This window comes from Barbus barbus, assembly GCF_936440315.1.
Source record: "Barbus barbus genome assembly, chromosome: 15".
NCBI classification, from domain to species: domain Eukaryota; kingdom Metazoa; phylum Chordata; class Actinopteri; order Cypriniformes; family Cyprinidae; genus Barbus; species Barbus barbus.
In genome coordinates, this window is record NC_136743.1 from 15,808,835 (window position 1) to 15,830,571 (window position 21,737).

Here is a 21,737-nt window from a genome sequence, read left to right on the forward strand (position 1 = left end):
GTTTATTTTGTAATGAACAAAAATGTCATTTTGAGTTTGGTCATGTTCATATTATTATAATAATAATAAAATAACCAGGGGTTAGTAACATATAATTTTCTAAATCTCAGAACATCATATACTTCCTCCTTTTTCATTTTAGGACACTCATAAAAATAAGTCTTATTTTTGGCATTTACTTTCAAACTGATGTGCCATGCAAAGCATGCTTTAAAATGGATGACGCAAATTAAGTAAAGTTCTATTTTTATATAAATTTTAGGGGGATTTTTTTTTTCAATGTTCCAGTGTGAAAATTATATTTTTCCATTATTTCCATACACTCATCAAGTGAAGCAAATATTAATTAAACTGACTATTTATTCTGTCACAAATCACAAATGGAAATATTTTAAGGATCGTTGGGGTCCAACATTTGTTTGTTTACCCCCAAATTATCTTCATTTGCATTTTACAGAAGTAGACAATCGTGCTGAATGAGGTTAATAGCCATTTGGATTATCACCCTCTAGTGGCACCTTTACATTATGGTAATGGTGGGTTTGAAGGTTTAAGAAAAGCTACAAACAGAAGCTAACACTAAATATTATTCAGTTTACATTTTTAGTTATTTTTTGTTTGCTTTTTTGGAACAACATAAGTATGTGTACTGTAAACGATGAAAGATTTTTTTTCATTTTCCTCTGAATTATCCTTTTAAGGTACTCAATCGTGACTTTCACAGTATAAGAGTCCGTAGTTGTGGATCAGCATGTATCAAAATGATACAACAGTGAGCCCGTAAAATGAAGTGCTGTGTGAAACCATCCTGTCCCATTGAGTTTTCCTAGCTTTGTGCTTATATTTAAGGACAGCAGGGGAATTTTCATCCTTCACTATCCATCTCCCTCTCAGCAGGATGGACTTGTAAATGAACGAGCAGATATTTTGTGCTGGAAACTGTGTCTGTTCACACTGACACTCCATGTAACAAAACCGCTTTAGATCCAGCTGAGTTCCCCCGGCAGGACTGTGTCAAGGGATTTGCCAGGTCACAGAGCTGAGCAAAATGGCTGCCTGAGTTTGACTAATGTGCTCAAGGAGCCCGCTCTCTTTGCCCAGGAGTTTTGGGTGGCTGAAATTCATTAAAGAGCAGCATCCATAACTACAATTGTTGGACATAACAGGGCCCGCTTTTCCCATTTCACTTTCCTTTTTGTACTGAAATACACAGATAGAATCATGCGCACACTTATATTTATACATACGTAGAGCTCCCATGATAATTTCTAGCTCATTGACTTTGACAGCAGATCAGTATCCTGTGCTATCTATTGTTACCTAATTCAATTAGGCCAATTCATAAAGCAGAACATAATGGAGCTAATGGAAAGCGCTATTAGGGGAATAGCGGCACCATTTAAGTCAAGCACGGAACAACGAAAGTCAATTCGGCATTGCAATTGTGCATTTCCATCTGAATTGCTGGCCCTCAACTGGCGCTCTTCCCGGATGAAGGGCGATGTTGACCTGATGCATTTTTACACCAATGGAGAGAGGTGCGCGAATGTCGCAAGCAATATTGTAAATCAAAAAACCAGAGGTACTTAAACGCGATTCATTGAGAGACCCGCGTCTCCCCTTCGCCACTTTGCGCAATCACATTTGCAATCTGCTTGATAAAGTGTGAGAGGGAGCGAGTGCAGGCGTCCAGTCGCAGACAAAGCCGCAGATTGATGTGGAAACAGGAAACATGCTGATTGCTGATTATTATGTGGTGGCAGGATGCTTTTGTCTCCCAGACTGTCATTCCAGCAGGTCAGTTTAGAGACAGCAGGCTATTGTGACCGCGCATGCTGATAAAACCCAACACACTTTGGTTGTTGGGGTTTTTTGAGGCCCGGCTGAATTCAATAGCACTGTGAGTGTTTAGATCTTTAAAGCGGGGCATTTAGAGAGCATGCGTATTGATTCATTGATTACAGATTTGCGAGAGCTTGCCCATTGGCCCACTTTGCAGTATTTTAAGAGTCGGAGGTTAATGGCTAGGTGGGAAAAAAAGCCTTTCTGTAGTGATGGCTGCAGCACTTTGAATGGCCTCTGGTTTTATATTTCATGAATGTGGGATGCCAATTATATAGATATCAGAGCCTCGGCCACAAAACTTGCAGTGGAATTGGTGTCTTATGGAGAATGTTTCAAAGATATCTTTAATAAGGGGATGGCTGTCGTATGATACAGGAGCTCAAGTTGCCTTTAATTAGGAAGGGAAGCATTGCCAGCAGCCTTGGGATAACACTGTGAGACTTTGCCCAATAACTGATTGTTTTTCAATTCTTTTCTCTCTCTTATTACAGGTTCTGTGTGGCTCGCTGGCAGCCAGAAGGACTATGAGGGTGGCTGCCGCCTGCACTGCAGAGCTCTGTAACTTTGGCAGATAGGATCATTATCCCCCTGTAAGACACCCTAAGAACGGAAAAGATGAGGACTTGGATTGTACTTCTTCTGTGGGCATGTGCACACCAGAGTGTGAATGCAGTTGCCCTTTCAAGAGGGCCAGTTCGAAGGAAAACCAAAGAAATTGAAGGACGGCAAGACAAAGATTTGCTCAGACGTTCAAAGAGAGGATGGATGTGGAGACAGTTTTTTCTTCAAGAGGAGTACATAGGAACGGAGCACCAGTACATTGGCAAGGTATGAGATCGTGTTTCTTTTCCAGGGTATAAAGGTGGTGAGAGCAATGCTGGAGAAATGTTGATGGAGTCAATTGCAGAGATAGATTTGGTTTCATCACTCCTGTCTTCTGAGGTTAATAAACAGAGATGATCAAAACTATGGCTATGCCATATATAGGGATCTCCAGCATAGAGCCTGCTGGATTTGAGATAAGGAGCAGGGTGAAATCTGACCTCCCTGGTACCTCACATTTCATCTGAAGCTCAGAGCTGCTGAGGATCAAAGATTAGAATAAAATATAACAGCTTGATACTGTTGCTTATAGAAGAATATCTCAAACTGTGGCCCTCAGTTGGTAGGCGACACAACTCAGAACTAAAAATATAAAGTCATCAGTTTAACATGTTAATTCATTCAAATATTAAAGTAAAAAAGTAAAGTCGTGACGTATTGTCAAGTATGGTGACCCATACTCGAAATTGGTGCTCTGCGTTTAACCCATCCAAGTGCACACACACAGCAGTGAGTAGTGAACAAATGCACACACACACACACACATACACACACCGTGAACACACACCCGGAGCAGTGGGCAGCCATGCTGCAGCGCCCGGGGAGCAGTTGGGGGTTCGGTGCCTTGCTCAAGGGCACCTCAGTCGTGGTATTGAGGGTGGAGAGAGCGCTGTACATTCACTCCCCCCACCTACAATTCCTGCCTGTAAAACATATTCATTGACTGTGTAAACAGAACAAAGGGGGCTCAAGAAGCATCATATTAGTGAAGAAAAAAAACTAACACAATGTCAAATATGTATATTAAAAATTGCACCAGTATTAAAACTTTTACCAAGTCGATCGTAATTTTCATTTTAAGGCTAAAATAATTGTACAATATGAAAATTTGATATTAATAATAATACGTTTAACTGTGTTATTAAATTATTCATTTTATTACAGATTAGATGATGGCAGGAGAAATGAGCATTTCGCAATTAAATATCCAATATCAACATACCAATATAAAGATAATAAAAATATAAAAATAAAAAATAAAAGTAACAATACCCAATATATTAGATATGTTATGCATCCCTAAATATAAACTAAAGTTCAAAATGTTTGTGGTAAGTAGCATTTTTATTTTGAAAGAAATTAATACTTTTATTCATCAGAGACACATTAAATGGAAAAAGTGACTTATTATTAAAGATATAATGTTACAAAATTTCTATTTCCAAGAATTCTGTTCTTCTGTATTTTGCATATTCATTAAAGAGTCCTAAAAAATCACATTTTCCACAAAAATATTGTTAATAAAAAGAAATGGTGTTTGAGCACCAAATTAGCATATTAGAATGATTGATCCCTATAGGATCAAAAACATGAAGAAATGTTATTGATATCAAACACTATTTGTATATTATACAATATTAAGTAATAATGAGTTTGAAATGAATCCTTAAAGTTTTTCTTGTAAATGCTGTTCTGCATAATAGTTTTTACAGGAATATTAATATTAATCAAAATATGGCACTGTCTTTAATACACAGTCTTTAAGCTTGCACTCTAGATAGGAGAATGTATTAGGTGGTACTTGGATGTTCTGATTTGATCAAAGGTGTGATTTGGCCTGAAAAGTCTGAGAACCCCTGATTTAGAGACTCGAAAGCTTTGCAAAGGATCACCGACCACTGGATTATTCATGTGGGATGTTGTAAGCGCAGAATTCACAAAGATCTCATTGTTGCTATGGACATTATGTGTCTGGATCATGTAGCAGTCAATGTGGAGTAGAAGCAGCTATTTCTAAAATGTTCAGAGGGAAAATCACGAAGAGCAAAAGAGCCATTGTGTTTCATTGGTCTTTTGTATTTGACTACCCCATTTTACTATAACAAAGCGGCTCATTCAAGTGGAAAGAAATGACAAATCATTCACTCACTCCTCTATCAGATGTCATTGTCAAAGCTAATCACATCACACCTTCAGCTCTGAAGTGTGATGTTCCTATCAATCAATTCCGTAATTTCTTCTAACAATAGTCAATATCACAAATTCAAAACAGTTGGACACATCTATGAAAGACGAGAAGCAGAAAAGTTGATTTACCTTATGAATATCAGGCAAACGTGGTTGCACTAAGTGATACCATGCGGCAGCATCACTGTTAGCAATAGACGTGCATTCACCTTGATTGCACATTCAGCGTGTTGTACTTTCATCTGATATGCCATCAGAATTCAATTCCGCGAGGACTCATTTTCACATATTTACCATGGAGTACCTGTCTCTTGCTACATTCCCCTGTAGTATTTCTTCATTGTTTTATTCCTTCAAAATCACTGGATATTGAATACATTCAGAATATTGAATGCGATACATATTCATGAGCCCTATCAACAGCAGAATGAGCGAAGGTGCTGATGAAATGCTTGAATTGCTTCCTCTCAACAGCTTCACTCAGATATGGATAGAGGAGATGGAACGGTGATGTACGTTCTCAAAGGTGAAGGTGCGGGGTCGATCTTTGTGATAGATGCCAACTCAGGAGATCTGCATGCTACCAAGAGCCTGGACAGAGAAGAGAAACCTTTCTACACACTCCGAGCCCAGGCTGTCAGCAAGAAGACCGGCCTCCCACTGGAGCCAGAGACAGAGTTTACTGTGAAACTACACGACATCAATGACAATGAGCCCAAGTTTGACAAGGAGGTTTATACAGCGTCCGTACCTGAGAGGTCACACATAGGTAAGATTCAAAAACAAGCTTTGAAAGTTTTGTGGACACACATGAATTATATAAATATTGTAGAAGTAATGCAAAACAATATATTGCTTTATATAGTAGTACAAAACAAAATTGTATCATCATATTTTAGTATGTATATAATCTTTTTAAGGAATAATTGTGTCCAAAATAATAATTGTGTTATTATTTACTCTCCCTCATGTCATTCCACACAGAAAAATTGGCACAAAAAAGTTAATTTTATCCATACAGTTCAATTAGCTGCTGGAAGCTGTAAAAAGGATGCAAATTTAGTCATTTTAGTCATTATTCCACTGATCATTTTACCCTGGAAAACTGTTAACTGCTGCAACTGCCCTTGTGAAAAATAAATATACTAAAATGTATTTAAAATACATTTATTTCATACTAAGTATGCTACAAATACATTTGCATATTTATGTGCTTAATAAATATACCCTGCAACTGTAATTTTGGTAAACTGGTATACTTAAAATCTGCTAAATTGGAACAAATAATGTTGTACTTAATGCACTTTTATTGTGCAGAAGTATTGCTGAGGTCCAGCAGAAGATATATTGAGGTATATTTGATTGTGCTAAAGTGGTACTTTTGCACGTATACTTCAGGTATGCTTTAAGTATCTGACTGATATTAGACCGATATTTTTCAAAAATCATACCATCCTCATCAACAGTGCAATCAAAACACATTGTAAGCCTAATATTAAGGAATGTGCATTGTGTACAAGTAGTACTCCAAATAAAGTTTAATTAAAATTGTTATATCAGTAAGTTTCAAACGATATGTCAGTAAATATGTTAATAGATTTGAACTATACTTAGTATGAAATAAATATAATACTTTTTTATTAGGGTGGATTACAGAATCATTGAATTGAGCTTGAAAACCAAATCAGTCAGATTCGTGAATGAATCAGTAACAAGCACATTCATATTTCCTCCTTTTGTTTTCCACTGAAGAACGAAAAGTCATAACAAATGTCATGTGAGTGACAGCATAATGACAGGTTTTTCAGGTTTTTGAACTCTTCTCTGAACTGATTTCTTGTTTTTCAGGCACCTATGTCACTCAAGTTACCGCCCAGGATGCAGATGATGAAATGTTTGGCTACAGTGCAAAGCTGACCTACAGCATCAGCCAGGGTCATCCATACTTCTCAGTAGAGCCAAATACAGGTCAGTCCTGTTAAACTGTTATATCATAGACAGAGATGGTGAGAAAAACCGAGAGACACAGAGAGAGTGTATGTGTATCTATATAATTTGATATGGGGCAAGGGTTGTACTGCAGCTCTGTCGTTCAAGCATTTTAGCCGAGCAAATTCGCCCAGCGAGTTTAATCATTGCTAATGTGAGCCCTGGAACATTTCCCGCAGAGGTCTTTGTTTAAACAAAAGAGAAATAGAAACACAAAAGCTCCCATGGCAGATTAGTGTCCAGCTTAACACTGATATGCTTTAGCCCAGATGGGACACGAACGATGATGTCCATGAGCACACAAAATCCTAAAACTGAAAAAGGGATATTCATTAGAGGTGGGGGTTAATCTGGGAACATTTGTGCCATTCAAAGAAGCAGCAGGGCCTGGGTTCTTCTCTACATGAATTACTGGATTTGCCTTTCTCCTTTTTTAAGTCTAACCGAGACATCAGGCGTATTCATGTTCAAAGACAACGTGAATCACTACTTGAAATCCATTTTACTTCTGTAATGTGACGTAACAGAAAATTCAATGACAAAAATTTAGGATGGGACTGAGGGTGTTACAAACCAGAAATTGAGATTACTAAAAAATCCCATAAAAGATATTTGACTATCGGTTAACATTATCCAATAGATGAGTAGTTTTCTTAGAGTTTTTACATTAAGATTCTGACAAGAGTTAAAATAATGTGCAGTGATCAAAAGCATTCACAATAACAAAAGGAATTCATAATATTTTATAATAATTATTATTATTGTGTGTGTATCATATACATGTACAATTAATAATATAAATAAAATGTTACAATTATGCATAATTAAGGGTTATGATTACATGGGTTATGATGATTTTTTATTAGTTATTTGATAATTTATTTCAAATGTTTACATACCTTTACATCATGCCTTGTATGATACTATATTTCTTGCTGTGGATAAAAATTAAAGGGATAGTTGACCCAAAAAATGAAAATTCTGTCATTAATTACTCACCCTCATGTCATTCCAAACATGTAAGACCTTTGTTCGTCTTTGGAACACAAAATAAGATATTTTTGATGAAATCTGAGATCTCTCTGGTGAGTAATTAATGGCAGAATTTTCATTTTTGGGTGAACTATCCCTTTAACTTCACTTCTTTTGCAAAGAATTGCTGGTCCAAATCTGTCAAGCAAGTCTAACACTGTCTTACTCTGAAATTGCTTGCGATCAAATTGGTTTAGCTTGTAAAACACACTGGTTTTAATAATCTAAGGTCTTGTTTCTTCAGAACCCGCAGCGATATCTCAATCAGCAGCTATAATAATAATCTCTGTGGCAAAATGTCAGTCTCAATGCATGTACACAATTAGTTCTGCACTGTTCAAACACAACCAAGACTCAGCTGCCACTGCAATCTAGAGTCATCCATCTCCTAGAGTAAGGAACTGGGCTGGATCGGATGTTAACAAATTAAAATAAACCATCTTTCCCTCAGGTATAATCCGGACGGCTTTGGGACCTTCTGATATTGACAGAGAGCAGAGGGAGCACTACCAGGTGGTGATCGAAGCCAAGGACATGGCCGGCCAGAAGGGGGGCTTAACAGGCACCACCACAGTAAACATTAGCCTCACCGATGTCAACGATAACCCCCCTCGTTTCACGCAAAGTAAGCATGTATTCAATAAATAGAAAAATATGTATGTAAATGCAGAAATATCATCAATCTGATATTTGCACAAGGCATTTGTTCCATAATTCCAAAGATTGCTTATAGGACTCATGCACATAACAAGAAATACTTTACAGAAGCTTAAAAAAAACAAAGATGGATACACTTTTTTATCTTTGTGTGAAGGAAAATGGTTAGCGGCAAAGCTTTAGTAACTGTGTGAGGTCTATGTGTTAATCCTGATTAAATGGACAGAGTGGGCTCAGCTCACTTACTCTTTTGTGTTTCTCTTAATATAACCTATTCTTTTAGCCTGCATGCAAATATAAAATGCTTGTAATTTCAGTCATGTTAATCAGAGAATTGCAGGGAATGAGCACAAAGCAGATTTATAGCAGGCAGCACAATATCAGTCACCTTTGCCATTTATTATAGTAAAGAGGACACCAAGACAATTGGCTACATTGTTAGATACAGGGATCAGATTTCTGAATTAAAAAATTTAGTGTTCACTATAGTTGCCGTTTATATTATAGATCTTCTTTCAAGAAAAAAGTAGACTCTTGAGAATTCATGGTTTCAAGCACAACCTGACATTAACATTATGTTCCCCAGGTATATATCAGTTCAGCGTTCCAGAGATCACCAAGGTAGGATCATCGGTTGGCAGGATCAGGGCTGAGGATGCCGACGTCGGCAGAAATGCGGAGATGGACTACACCGTTGTTGGCGGAGATGGTCTGGATGTGTTCAACATCAGCACTGACAGGAACACCCAAGAAGGCATACTTAGTCTTAAGAAGGTACAGAGGATTTTTCATTTCACTCATGCAAGTTTAAATATATATTTAATTTTTTGTAATGGTTTGTGAATAAAATGCAGGTTTTTGTGCTGAAAATGTGACCCTGAGTGGGTTGTTTATTCCTTTGAATGTGTTTTTCCGTTGCAGCCTCTGGACTATGAAATGAAGAAATCATACGCACTTCAGATCCAGGTCCAAAACACACATCCAGACTCACGCTTTCTGAGCTTGGACGCTAAAGACATTGCAACCGTCAGGGTCAGTGTTGAGGATGTGGATGAGCCCCCTCAATTTGAGAAAATCAGCTATATTTTGGAGGTGAAAGAGGACGCGGCTGTGGGCACCATGATAGGATCGGTCAGCGCTGTGGATCCTGACATACGCCGCAGTCTGGTCAAGTAAGGGCTTTGCATTAATATCATCCCACATTGTTTCCATCATCTATATTTACAAGATTGTGGTAAATCTCTTTAAATGCACATTTCCCAACACACAAAAGCTTGGCAGAAGCCTCTTAAAGATCTGCCCGTTTCTTCCAGTGACCTTTTGATAATCGCGAAACCCTGATTAATATGTCTGGAGCTATGGCGACTGCTTCCTCAGAGCGTGCTTATTAAATTCACATTTAATTCGAGAGGTCCTTCAATCGCAGCATCTTTATGAGATAATTGTAATAAACTACAATTATGAGAATAAATGACGATATTATCACTGTCCAAAGCACCCTAATGATAAAGCTGATGCGGAAGGCTCAGGAGGACAATAAATGGATGTGTTTCCCTCCGGAGACCACAGTAAATAAGAACGCAGAATGGAAGCGCAATTAAGAAGCCCTCTGCAGCAGAGAACAGGACTTCAGGGCTGGTAATTATCAAGGACATCAGAAGCACAAGCAACATTGTCGGTCTGAACATCAGGAGGCTAATTAGGAAATTGAACAATCCCATTGATTGATTGCATTTGAAAGAGCAATATTGTGATCTTCTGGTGAAAGAAGAACAAATGGGAACTGGGCATGTGTGGGCTCAGGGCAGTGGGATTTCATGCAGTTATAGCTGTGGTGTGCATCAAGTTTTCTCAAGTGTCTCCTGCTCTAAAGGATCAGTCGCATTAACGTTTGTGCAAACCAGTGTTGGGTAAGCTGTTTTGCAAGGTTACAAGCTTATTAGAATTTTAAGTGGTCAAACTAGTCAACGCACAAGGTATAAAGTAATAACTTTCATGTTTTTTTCTTTTTTTTTCTTTTACTGAGTATAAGGATAAAAAAAAATATATATATATAGTGATTACAAAGCGCTTACAAAGAATAGTTAAATTATCATAGCTGGTCATAACCAGAAAAATGTATTGTCAAAAATAGATGTTTTATTTTGGTTAAATAATGTTTTTTTACATTCTTCCTGAATGAATTAGACTTTCCAGCACTAAACAGGAGAGTGAAAGGGGCAAGAACAGCAGTGCAGATCTGATTATTATTCCCTACAAAGACAAAACAACAATTATGACAACACAGATTTCCGTTTTTTTTCTCTGAATTTTTAATGATTTTCACGCTCCATTTTTTTCTGAGCAAATGAGCCAAACCTGTTTATCACAGGTCATGTCTTAATTTAAAAGACCCAATTTCAATTCAAAATGTGTAGAAATGTTGTTTTACCTCATAATACATGACATTTTGTCATGCTAAATTGCTAATTTAAAGTAGCTAATTACTGGAAGAGCTACACATTTTGAGAATAGCTTAACACTATTGAAAACATACAGAAACTGTTGACAATTGAGCTAAATGGTTTGAATTATAGGTACTCCATTGACCGGCACACAGATGTGGACCGGATTTTTGGTGTCTATGCTGGGAATGGATCTATATTCCTGCAGAGGCCTCTGGATCGAGAGGAATTCGCTTGGCACAACATCTCAGTGATCGCAACCGAGTTCAGTAAGTAATTCCACACGGCTCACAGCCGCAGTTCATTTGGAATGAATTTAGTCTGATAAGCTCAAGTCATCCAGCATTAAATTTCTCCAATAGGATTTACGCATTTTCATTTACCATGACAGCTTTTATTGACTAAATATATTAGTTTACTTTTTTAAATTAGAAATCCAGTTTCCTCCTGCGACTCCAATAATGTGAGTTTCTATAATCTCAAGTAGTCAACCATCATCTGCCACATCTTTTTAAAGGACACTTAGACAACCCCGAGCAGACCAGCCGAGTGCCTGTGTACATCCGTGTACTGGATGTCAACGATAACCCCCCCATGCTGGCATCCTTCTACGAGACCTTCGTATGTGAAAACGCCAAAGACGGTCAGGTAAAGAGCATTTTAGTATACGTTTCCCATTTTATCTGCCACATTGTCAATTTCGATGTAAGATAAGGGGGAATAAGTCCACTTCTCCTGTTGGGCCGGCGGATGGATGTGTCGATTTAAAGCAGGGGCGTCTGTTAAACAGTGTGTGACCTCTACAGAACTCACACCTCCGGAGCGAGATAAAGATCAGAGATGAGTATTTCTCCTTCATGGATTAGACGGCAGAGCCTTTTTCTGTCAGGCTTGATGAGATTATGTGTCATGGTGGATGACAGGGGCTGTCACATATCACAGGCACTTCATAATAACTGTCCACCTCTCCTGCATTTACTGACTCTTCTTGTATCCCTCATTGTCCGTCATCACCCACCTCACTGACCCGCCCACCTCAGCTCCTGACAGAAATGTTCAACCTGGTGTGTGCCATGGTTTAGTTATTACTGGGTACAAAAATATCAAAGACTGTTTATTAAGAACATACTTTATATAGAGTAAATGCAATTAAAAATATATAAATTAAAAGCAAAAAACTAATTTGAAGTATATAATATATATATATATATATATATATATATATATAAATGGAAAATGTTTGAAATATTGAAGTATTAAAGTAGTATGAAGTAGTATATAAATCTAACACAGTTTAATGAGGTTATCTAAAAAGTATCTAAACAATTATATAAATAATATAAAGAAATAATAGTAATTTGCCTGCAACCCTACAGCTATTTGGAAAATGGATGAATGGATGGAGAATAATACTTTAATATCTATTGTCTAAAAAAGTCTTATTATTATGTAAATTACACAACTTTTACAGAAACAAGTGCATATGCTATCCATTACATCTATCAAAATCTATAAGTAAATATGAAAGAACATCCTTCTCAATTTACTTGAGAAGCAAAATTTCATAAGACATTAAGTGCTGCAGTACTGTTTGTTTTCTTATTTTAAGCATAAATTTAACACAGTTTAGTGAGGTTATATAAAAAGTGTGTAAAAAATAAAATAAATATATATTAGTAAATTACCTGCAACCCTACAGCGAATACGTGATTTGGAAGATGGATGGATGGATAATAATATTTGAATATCTATTCTCTAAATCTATTCTCTAAAAAAAGTCTTATTATTATATAAATTACGCAGTTTTTACAGAAACAAGCATATATGCTGTCAACTACATCTGTCAAAATTATAAATATAAGTATAAGTCAGTGAAGGCATTGGCACATTCATTTGCATTTTAAGATAAGAATAATACATCATGAAACAATTTGTGTCTCCTATTTAAGTATGTATAGGTAAAAGAGAGTTTCAAAACAGCAGACTTGTGCGGCAGTGCTGTTACTTGCATGATGAATCTAAACAATTAGTAATTATTATGATGTTTATTAGCTATATTCAAGCGACGACAGTGTGAGATAAGGCTGGGATTCTGGTTCTGTTCAGCAGTTATATTCTAACATACTGCAGTAAAGCCCAGAGGAAAGGGAAGCCAGCCAGCAACACAAGAAATCTGGCCAGTGCGTAAGCTTGGTAGAGAAAAAACACCAAGCACACAATGGATGATTGCATTTTTGTCACAGCGTGTTGCCAGTGCACCCTTGAGAGATGCATTTAAACTAAAATTGCCCTTGGTGACAACTAAAGATAACCATGAGCCTCTATCACTGAGCCAACATCTTTCCTCGCTGTAAACATGCTTATAGTGTTTACATGTAAACACTTGTAAGGTCTGAGAGATGACATTGTGAATGGGTCGTTCCTATTATTCAGTACCTTTCCAGCTCTGTACCTTTAATAAAAATGATTAATGGTAAAGGGCTATGTGCATCCTGGTCAAGCTTGTGCATTATTCATTATAACTTCACACAATTTGAGAATTAACTGGAGGCCTAATTGGATGGAAATACAGAGCAAAAGTTAGCTAAAAGGAGTAAAAATAAAATAAATAAATTTAACAGGGTGGAAATTGAAATTGAATATATATATATATATATATATATATATATATATATATATATATATATATATATATATATATATATATATCATTTCTAATTTACACAATATCCCTAGAAAGCTCTTTTTTTTTTTGTAGAAAAAACCCCAAAACATTTGTTCTTCTGAAACATTACAAAATTTCAAAAAAATGGCAACATCGTATTTTAGTTAAATAAGCTAGAATAATTAACCTTAAACTAGATTAATTAAACTAAAACTAATATGATTTTTATTTTTAAGGAAAGACACCCCAGGTGAATAGGATACATAAGTAAATATCACAATACATAGACTGATTAGTTTAAGAATTGCAAACATTTTTGTAAGTTTTCTGAAAAAAAAAATGTTTATATGCAAACTATGCATTATCTAGTGAAATAGGCAGTAATTTACATACATTTCTAGAATAAAAATCGGAAAAATCTGAATAAATAAATTAAATAATGAATGAATAAAAGAGTAAAAGAAACACTTAGAAGTGTGTTTTTTGATGTTTATAATATAATATAATATAATAATCATGTTTAGACATTTATGATGGGGACATTTGTTATGTATGTTCTATGGATTTTGTTAAATATGTTATTGTTGTCATCATTTGCTTCTTTGCACAGAAAATCCAGACGATAAGCGCAGTGGATCCAGATGACCCGGTCGGTGGACATCGCTTCTTGTTCTCTTTAGCACCAGAGAGCTCAGTGCGAGCAAACTTCTCAGTCCGAGATAATGGAGGTGGGTGACCTCTCACATTTTCTGGCCTTCTAACTAGCTCACTATCTCTCTTCGTGACAACACAGACCAATCAAACAGGAGAAATCTTTAAGACACATGGCCTCTCCTCATCTTGCTGTTTAAACTGAGGCGGCGCGTTCTGCAGCAGCCATAACTTTAGGTCAGTCTGGGCCCGCTGTGGCCTGCAGAGAGGCCAGATCTTTTGTTTCTTAATAAACTAAGTGCTCAACTCTCCACAGATAACACAGCCGGGATCTTCACACGAGGCACCAGATTTGGCCGAATGCACAAGAACACTCATCTAGTGGCTGTGGTGATCTCAGACGGACACATTTCCATGCAAAGCAGCACGGGCACGCTCACGATTCGGGTGTGCACGTGCGACCGAGACGGCAACATGGAGATGTGCAATGCCGAGGCTCTGAGCAGCTCTGCAGGGCTCAGCACGGGGGCGCTGGTGGCCATCCTGCTCTGCATCCTCATCCTGCTCTGTAAGTAGCCTTCAATTCTCTCCTTTGACTTTAACAATCAGATCACTTCTCCTACGTCCATCTGTCTGATGGCCGCTTCCTCCATCTGTCTGTCTGCTGTGAATCCGACTGTTCATCTTTCAAGCCCTTTGTTAGTTAGACTTTTCAGTTAATTTTCCCACCTGTCTTCCTGTCAGTTAGTGCTTTTGTCTGCGCTGCCATTTGATTAATTACAATTCCAGTGGTCTGAAGTGTGTATGCCTGATCTGCATGTAAAATCATTTGCAATTATGGGGGGGGTAAAGAAAAACAATTTCTGACATGCTCAGACGGCTGAACTGATAGAACTTACTTGTTGGTTATTTAATCAGGAAACTGGGTAACAAGGGCTAGATTTCAATTAAACTCAATCCAGCCTTGGTTTAATTCAACAAAAAAAGGCATATCACATTGAGTTTTAGACTTGATTTTAATTAAAACACTTGCGTCTTCATACAACTAACAAGCTTCTGTAATTGATCGATTTATTATGTTTTCTTTTTTTTTTTTTTTTTGCATTAGAATTGCTTGAGCAAAGATTGCTTATTTGAGTTCTGAAAACTTTAACATCAGCTAGATCTCATCTATGAACTGCGTGCAGTGGCTCTCTTAATGACCTGACACCTACATTAGATGTCACCCAAAGGGTGAAAGCATGCATCATGTATGAAACTCTTCCTGCTGCACTACAGTGAAAGTTCACTGATAAAAGCAACCAAATGGCACTAAGGGGGGGTTACTAAAAACGAATTGCGGCCCACTGAAAGTGTGGTTTATTTGCACACGCTGTCTGAATCACTTCTTCAAAATGCCAAAAGCATACTTCACTACACAGCACATCTGGATATATGGCCATTTATAATGCTCTTCTTCATCATTTGATGAATATCTGCTATAATGATCAGTAGCAAATGACATTTCATATTCCAAGTGCTTTCTGTGGGTGGTTTATCTAACGCTATATATATATAGTCATGGTCAGAATTATTGGCACCCTTGCTAAATATGATCAAAGAAGGCTCTGAAAATAAACCTGCATTATTAATCCTTTTGACCTTTTATTTAAAAAAAAAATCACAAAAATCTGACCTTTCATTCAAATAAAACAACTGAAAATGGGGGAAAATCTCATTATGAAATAAATGTTTTTTATTCTCAAATACACGTTGAACACAATTATTGGTACCCCTAGAAATTCTTGAGTAAAATATCTCTGAAGTATATTCCCATTCATATTTACAATTTTGAGCACTCCAGGGGGATTATGAACAAGAAATTATCCAGCCATGGCTTCCTGTTTCACAGAAATACACTGTAAAAAGTGATAAGTTGACTTAACTTAAAACAATTGAGGAAAACTGTTGCCTTAAAATTATTAAGTAAATAATAATTAAAATAAAAAGTTAAGTGAATTTGTCAATTCACTTAACTTATTTTTTTAAATGATTATTTACTTAATTTTAAGGCAACCTTTTCCTCATCACTGTAAAAAGTGATAAGTTGACTTAACTTAAAAAAAAATGAGGAAAACTGTTGCCTTAAAATTATTAAGTAAATAATAATAAAAAAAAAAAAAGTTAAGTGAATTGTATTATTTACTTAATTTTAAGGCAACCGTTTCCTCATATAAATAGGAGGGAAAACAAAGGGATTAATTCCCTTAATCATCCATCACAATGAGAAAAACCAAAGAATATATTTCTGATGGGCAGCAAAAGATAATTGAGCATCACAAATTAGTGAAGTGGCTTTAAGAAAAGAGCTAGAGCAGTGAAAATTCCCATTTCCACCATCAGGGCAATAATTAAGGATTTCCAATCAACAGAGAATGTTATGAATCTGCCTGGAAGAGGACGTGTGTCTATATCGTCCTAATGCACGGTGAGGAGGAGAATTTGAGTGGCCAAAGACTCTTCAAGGACCACAGCTGGAGAATTTTAGAGAAAGGTCGAGATTCAGGGTCAGAAAACCTTAAAAAAAAATTGTCAATCAGCCCCTACATCACCACATGTTGTTTGGGAGGGTTTCAAGAAAAATTATCCTAGCTCATCCAAAAACAATCTCCAGCATATTCAGTTATCAGACACGACTGGAACTTCAAATGGGACTGGCTTCTATGGTCAGATGAAACTAAAAAATTTGCTTTTTAGCAGCAAACACTCAAGATGGGTTTGGTGCACACAAGGATAAAAAAAAGTACCCCATGTGTACAATGAAATATACTGCTGTATGTTGTGGGCCTATATTTCTGCTGGAGGTCCTGGACATCGTGTTTAGACGCATGGCATCATGGATTCTATCAAATACCAACAGATACAAAATCAACAAGTGACTGACTCTTTTAGAAATCTTATAATGGGCCATGTTTGGATCTTCCAACCGGACAATAATCCAAACATAAACCTCAAAAACAACACAAAAATGAGTCACTGGGCACAAAACCACGCTTCTGCTATGGCCATTCCAGTCCTCTGACCTGAACCCTATAGAAAATGAGTGAGGTGAACTGAAGAGAAGAAGCACCGTTATGGAGCTGTGAATCTGAAGGATCTGGAGAGATTCTGGATGAAGGAATGGTCTCTGATCTCTTGTCAGGTGGTCTCTAACCTCATCAGGCATTTTAAGAGAAAATTTAGAGCTGTTAAACTGGCAAATGGAGGTTTCAAAAAGTATTGAATAAAAGGGTGCCATTAATTGTGGCCAATGTGTATTAGAGAAAAAACTTTTATTTCATAATGATATTTACTCGCATTTTAAATTCTTATTCTCCAATGAAATGTTCGATTTTTGTGATTTTTTTACATAAAAGATCAAAAGCAATAACAATGCAGATTCATTTTCACAGCCTTCTTTGATCATATTTACCAAGGGTGCCAATAATTCTGACCACGACTGTGTGTGTATGTGTGTATATATATATATATAAAGTCCGCATGAACCAGAAGTTGCTGCTAACTTTATTTCAGTGTAGTGATGTATTTCCAGCTGAAACGGAATACTGTACATATAGAGGGCGTGGTTTTAGTTTTGCACTCCTCCTCTCTGTACCTCACTCATAGCAACTCAATTTGATGTTCATATATTCATATATATTTAGATTTATTCATATATATAAATTATACACAGTTATAAATATATATAGAAATATTATTACAATTTAAATTTTTTTTTTTTTTTTTTTTATGTAATTTATTCATGTGATGGCAAAGCTGAGTTTTTAACAGCCATTACTCTAGGTTTTAGTGTCACATGATCCATCAGAAATCATTCCAATATGCTGATTTGCTTCTCAAGAAACGTATTATTATCAATGTTGAAAGCAGTTGTGCTGCTTAATATTTTTTGTAGAAACTTTGATACTTCTTGTCATAATTCCTTGATAAATAGAAAGTTCAGAACTGCACTTATTTGGATATTTTGTGACATTATAAATGTACTGTCACTTTTGATCAATTTATATGTGTCTTTGCTGAATAAAAAAATAAAAAAATATGTTACTGACCCAAAACCTTTGATACATTTATGAGTATAAATAACATTTGCAAGGGTTTTTCATTCTGGTGCATCACTTATAATTCTATTTTTCCATCTCTCATTCTGTAGTGATCGTGGTGTTGTTTGCTGCCCTGAAACGTCAGAAGAAGAAAGAGCCCCTGATCATCTCCAAGGAGGACGTGAGGGACAATGTGGTCAGCTACAACGACGAGGGCGGCGGCGAGGAGGACACACAGGCCTTCGACATCGGAGCGCTTCGGCATCCTGAAGTGATGGAGGAGAGCAAACTGCGGCGGGACATCGTGCCTTCCGAGTCGCTCTACCCTCTGCCGCCACTCCGCAGAACCATGGTGCCATCCCGAGAGAACGCAGACGTGCGGGACTTTATCAACCAGCGCGTACAGGAAAACGACGGCAACCCCACGGCTCCCCCTTACGACTCGCTGGCCACCTACGCATATGAAGGTAACGGATCGGTGGCCGAGTCACTCAGCTCGCTGGGGTCCGTGTCCTCAGAAGGGGAGCAGGATTATAACTACCTCAGCGAGTGGGGGCCACGCTTCAGGAAGCTAGCAGACATGTACGGCGGCGAGGATAGCGACTGGGACTCCTAACGGACATACTGTGGAACGAGACTCATTTGCTGATCTGCCTCTACATAAAGACTGGAGTGGCAGAATGAGGCAGCCTAATTTCTTTTACAAAGTGCCCTTTTATCCTTCTCTTTGTCCTACAATCAGGCAGCCAGTTTCTCTGTCCTGATTGGCTGACGAACTTCACGCTCTGGCGAGGAGCACATATCTGTACGCCGACTTTTCATCAGAGAGATCATCTGCGGTGACATTTTCCTGCAAAATCCCAGATTGTTCTGGAGATGTATGCAGTTTTTCATATCCGTAACCATCGCTGAAAACGTTCCTTTGAAAAGTTGAGCATCTAATGCAGAAGCGCTCTTCAAATCCTGCTGCAAAGAACAGTTTATCAGTTGACTGTGAGCCTGTGAAACACTTGAAGTGACACTCGAGCAGGTCATTGACTAAAAAAAAGGCCAAGGCCGAGGACTTTATGAAAGTAATGAAACCATCGCCAAACTTGAGCCTATGATTTCACCATCAGACCTCAATGTGCAGCGGGCAGCTCAGAATCAAACAGTTCAAGATCATAGGAGTTGTCTAATAACATGGAGGAATTTTCAAACCCTTACTATTAACCATTTGCATAATTTTACTAATCTACTTACGCACTCAAGAAAAGATGTGTTGTCCTGTAACCCGAATCAAGACGGATTGTATGAAGCCCATCTAGAAAATAGGTCAGAAGATGTTTCACGGTTGGCACTGGTTTTCATCATCCACATGAAAAAAAAAAGCCAGAAGCTTACAATTATCTGCTATGTCATTGGACCTAAATGTGTTTTGCTTCCTTTAGCAGTCTGACAAACGTTTGGTTTAACTCAGAACTGCTTAGTATGACTTTAAGACTTTCACACGGTCCCTTAATGACCTGCTGCAAAATTTACATTCCATACTATTACCTTTAATCACTGTATGTGTGTGTTTTATTTCCTCTCTGTCTATTCATTCAGATGAGACCTTGACAAGAACCGCTATAGAGTCAAACCAGCTGAAAGAGAATGAAGCATTAATATCCATACATAGAATTACAGCTTCATGGATCAAGAGATCGAAAGCAAAACTGTTAATTAATCACAGTTTGAAGCTGCAATTCTGTCCTTCCTCTGACAACCTTCTGCTTTTAATAGCGAGCGTCAAATAACCAGGGAAGTAATAAAAGCTCAACAGATTTATTCCTTGGCTGAATGTTAACCACAACAGTGTTGTATTGAGGTGTGAGTCAAATCTTAAAGTAAATCACTCTGCAATGATTGCACCCTCTCTTCAAACCACAAAATGAGTCTGAGATTGCCTTCACCTCTTCAGTTAGGACGGCAATCCAGCAGGTAAATATTTGTGTTTTTAGAAGCAGAATTTCCATTCTTTGTCATTGATATGCTGTAAAAAGAAAAAAATGAAGAAAAGGTAACTCATGCCGTAAAAACTTGTTTTAATGAACAGTGCTTTGTACCAGTGCCAGCTTGGGAGAGTAGATTGTGTCCATGTACTACTTTGCTTTATATCTTGTGAAATTTTGTACCAAATATTTATATACCACAATGATGACTAAATATTCTTGAAATATGTACATTCGGTATTATTGTTTCTGTGTTTTCAAAGTGTTAAACTGTAAATGTGAGCTGGTTGCAGTTCTTTTGATGATGTGCAAATGGAATCAGACTTTCATTCAAATAAATGTTCTCTTTTACAAAAAACCTGAGCAATTCTTTGCAGGCCCAAACACTTATAAATGCATTACGTTAAGCTTTTGACTTATCAGAAGCAATTTGTATTTATGTATTTATTTTGCAAATGACTGTTGGGCTGTTGCCCATTTTCTGAGCAAAGATAAGTTCAATCATAGAACCTAAAACAAATGTATTTAATATTTATTTAAATGTAATCATATTTTATACATATATGAAATATGTTTTACATATGTATGTGTCTGTGTAAAAATACAAAAAAAATAGTATACAATATTTAAAAATAATAATAATATATAAACATATCTAGGATATACTGTATATTTATTCTGTATTTTTTTTTTATTTAATCTGAAATATATTTCCTACATATATATAAGATGTATCTAATAGTACTATATACTAATATATAATAATTACTTCCTTTGATGCTCAATATATGTGCATGACTTTAACATGATTCTTAGAGGCCAAATGTCATGATCGTTATCGGAAAATTTCCAGTGTCCCAGATCGTCAGCTCATTAGGCAAATCTATAATGAAGATCTCAAAGCTCGCCACTGGATTTGGAGGGAGAGGAAACAGTATTCATTTTAAATTGATTGGGGATCAGCAATTGTGAGGCAGATGGTGACATTTCAAACAATGCCCATGTTAACTCAATCACCCTGCCATCCAGCACTCTGCAAATATGTGCGTAGACACTAGTCTCATCTGGTCTTTCTGTGTGTCTGTACAAGGCCATTAAGGGCTTAAATATAAAGCAGCACTCCAGGATTCAGGTGCACTAACCTCAATTTAGAAGGGTCAGTATGCATTTATTGGAAAGAAGATGGAAAAATTGTGCTCCATCAGAAGTGCTTTTGCTTCTAAGAGAAACTGATTGAGGTTTATGTAGACTACTATTGAAAAAGCAGACAAATGGATACCTTTGAAAACTATATAAAGGATTGCTCTTTTAAAGGAATACTTCATTATCAATTAACCCATAAGAACCCAAGGTGACGCGGGTGTCACAAACACTGGTGATTATCTGGAAAGGTCTTTTTAAAGCATTATCCCTCACTTTCAACACCCAGGTTCAGTCATGTGACAATGTATGCATCTTTGTTGCCATAGCAACATCTAGATTAATCTTAACCTGATTTTAATACATTTCTTGAACAAATTTATATAAAACAAGTTACAAAGATAGTGTGGTGACATATATGTCACATCGGGCTATTAACTTTATAAAAGTAGATGGAATTTTGATGTGACGT

At 36.9% G+C, this 21,737-nt stretch overlaps 1 protein-coding gene across 1 annotated transcript in view; it reads left to right on the plus strand.

Moving 5' to 3' along the window:
• Positions 1–20,478, plus strand: part of LOC306881452 (cadherin-6-like) — a 33,929-nt gene extending 13,451 nt beyond the window's left edge. Inside the window, exons 2-12 of the mRNA XM_079435560.1 lie at positions 2,337–2,673; positions 5,110–5,404; positions 6,484–6,603; positions 8,108–8,281; positions 8,900–9,087; positions 9,235–9,485; positions 10,890–11,026; positions 11,275–11,405; positions 14,033–14,150; positions 14,390–14,641; positions 18,263–20,478. Of these exons, the coding sequence (XP_079291686.1) occupies positions 2,461–2,673; positions 5,110–5,404; positions 6,484–6,603; positions 8,108–8,281; positions 8,900–9,087; positions 9,235–9,485; positions 10,890–11,026; positions 11,275–11,405; positions 14,033–14,150; positions 14,390–14,641; positions 18,263–18,768 (2,385 nt within the window). The 5' untranslated portion in view covers positions 2,337–2,460 and the 3' untranslated portion in view covers positions 18,769–20,478. The remainder of the gene's footprint in view (positions 1–2,336; positions 2,674–5,109; positions 5,405–6,483; positions 6,604–8,107; positions 8,282–8,899; positions 9,088–9,234; positions 9,486–10,889; positions 11,027–11,274; positions 11,406–14,032; positions 14,151–14,389; positions 14,642–18,262) is intronic.
• Positions 20,479–21,737: the final 1,259 nt, after the last annotated feature.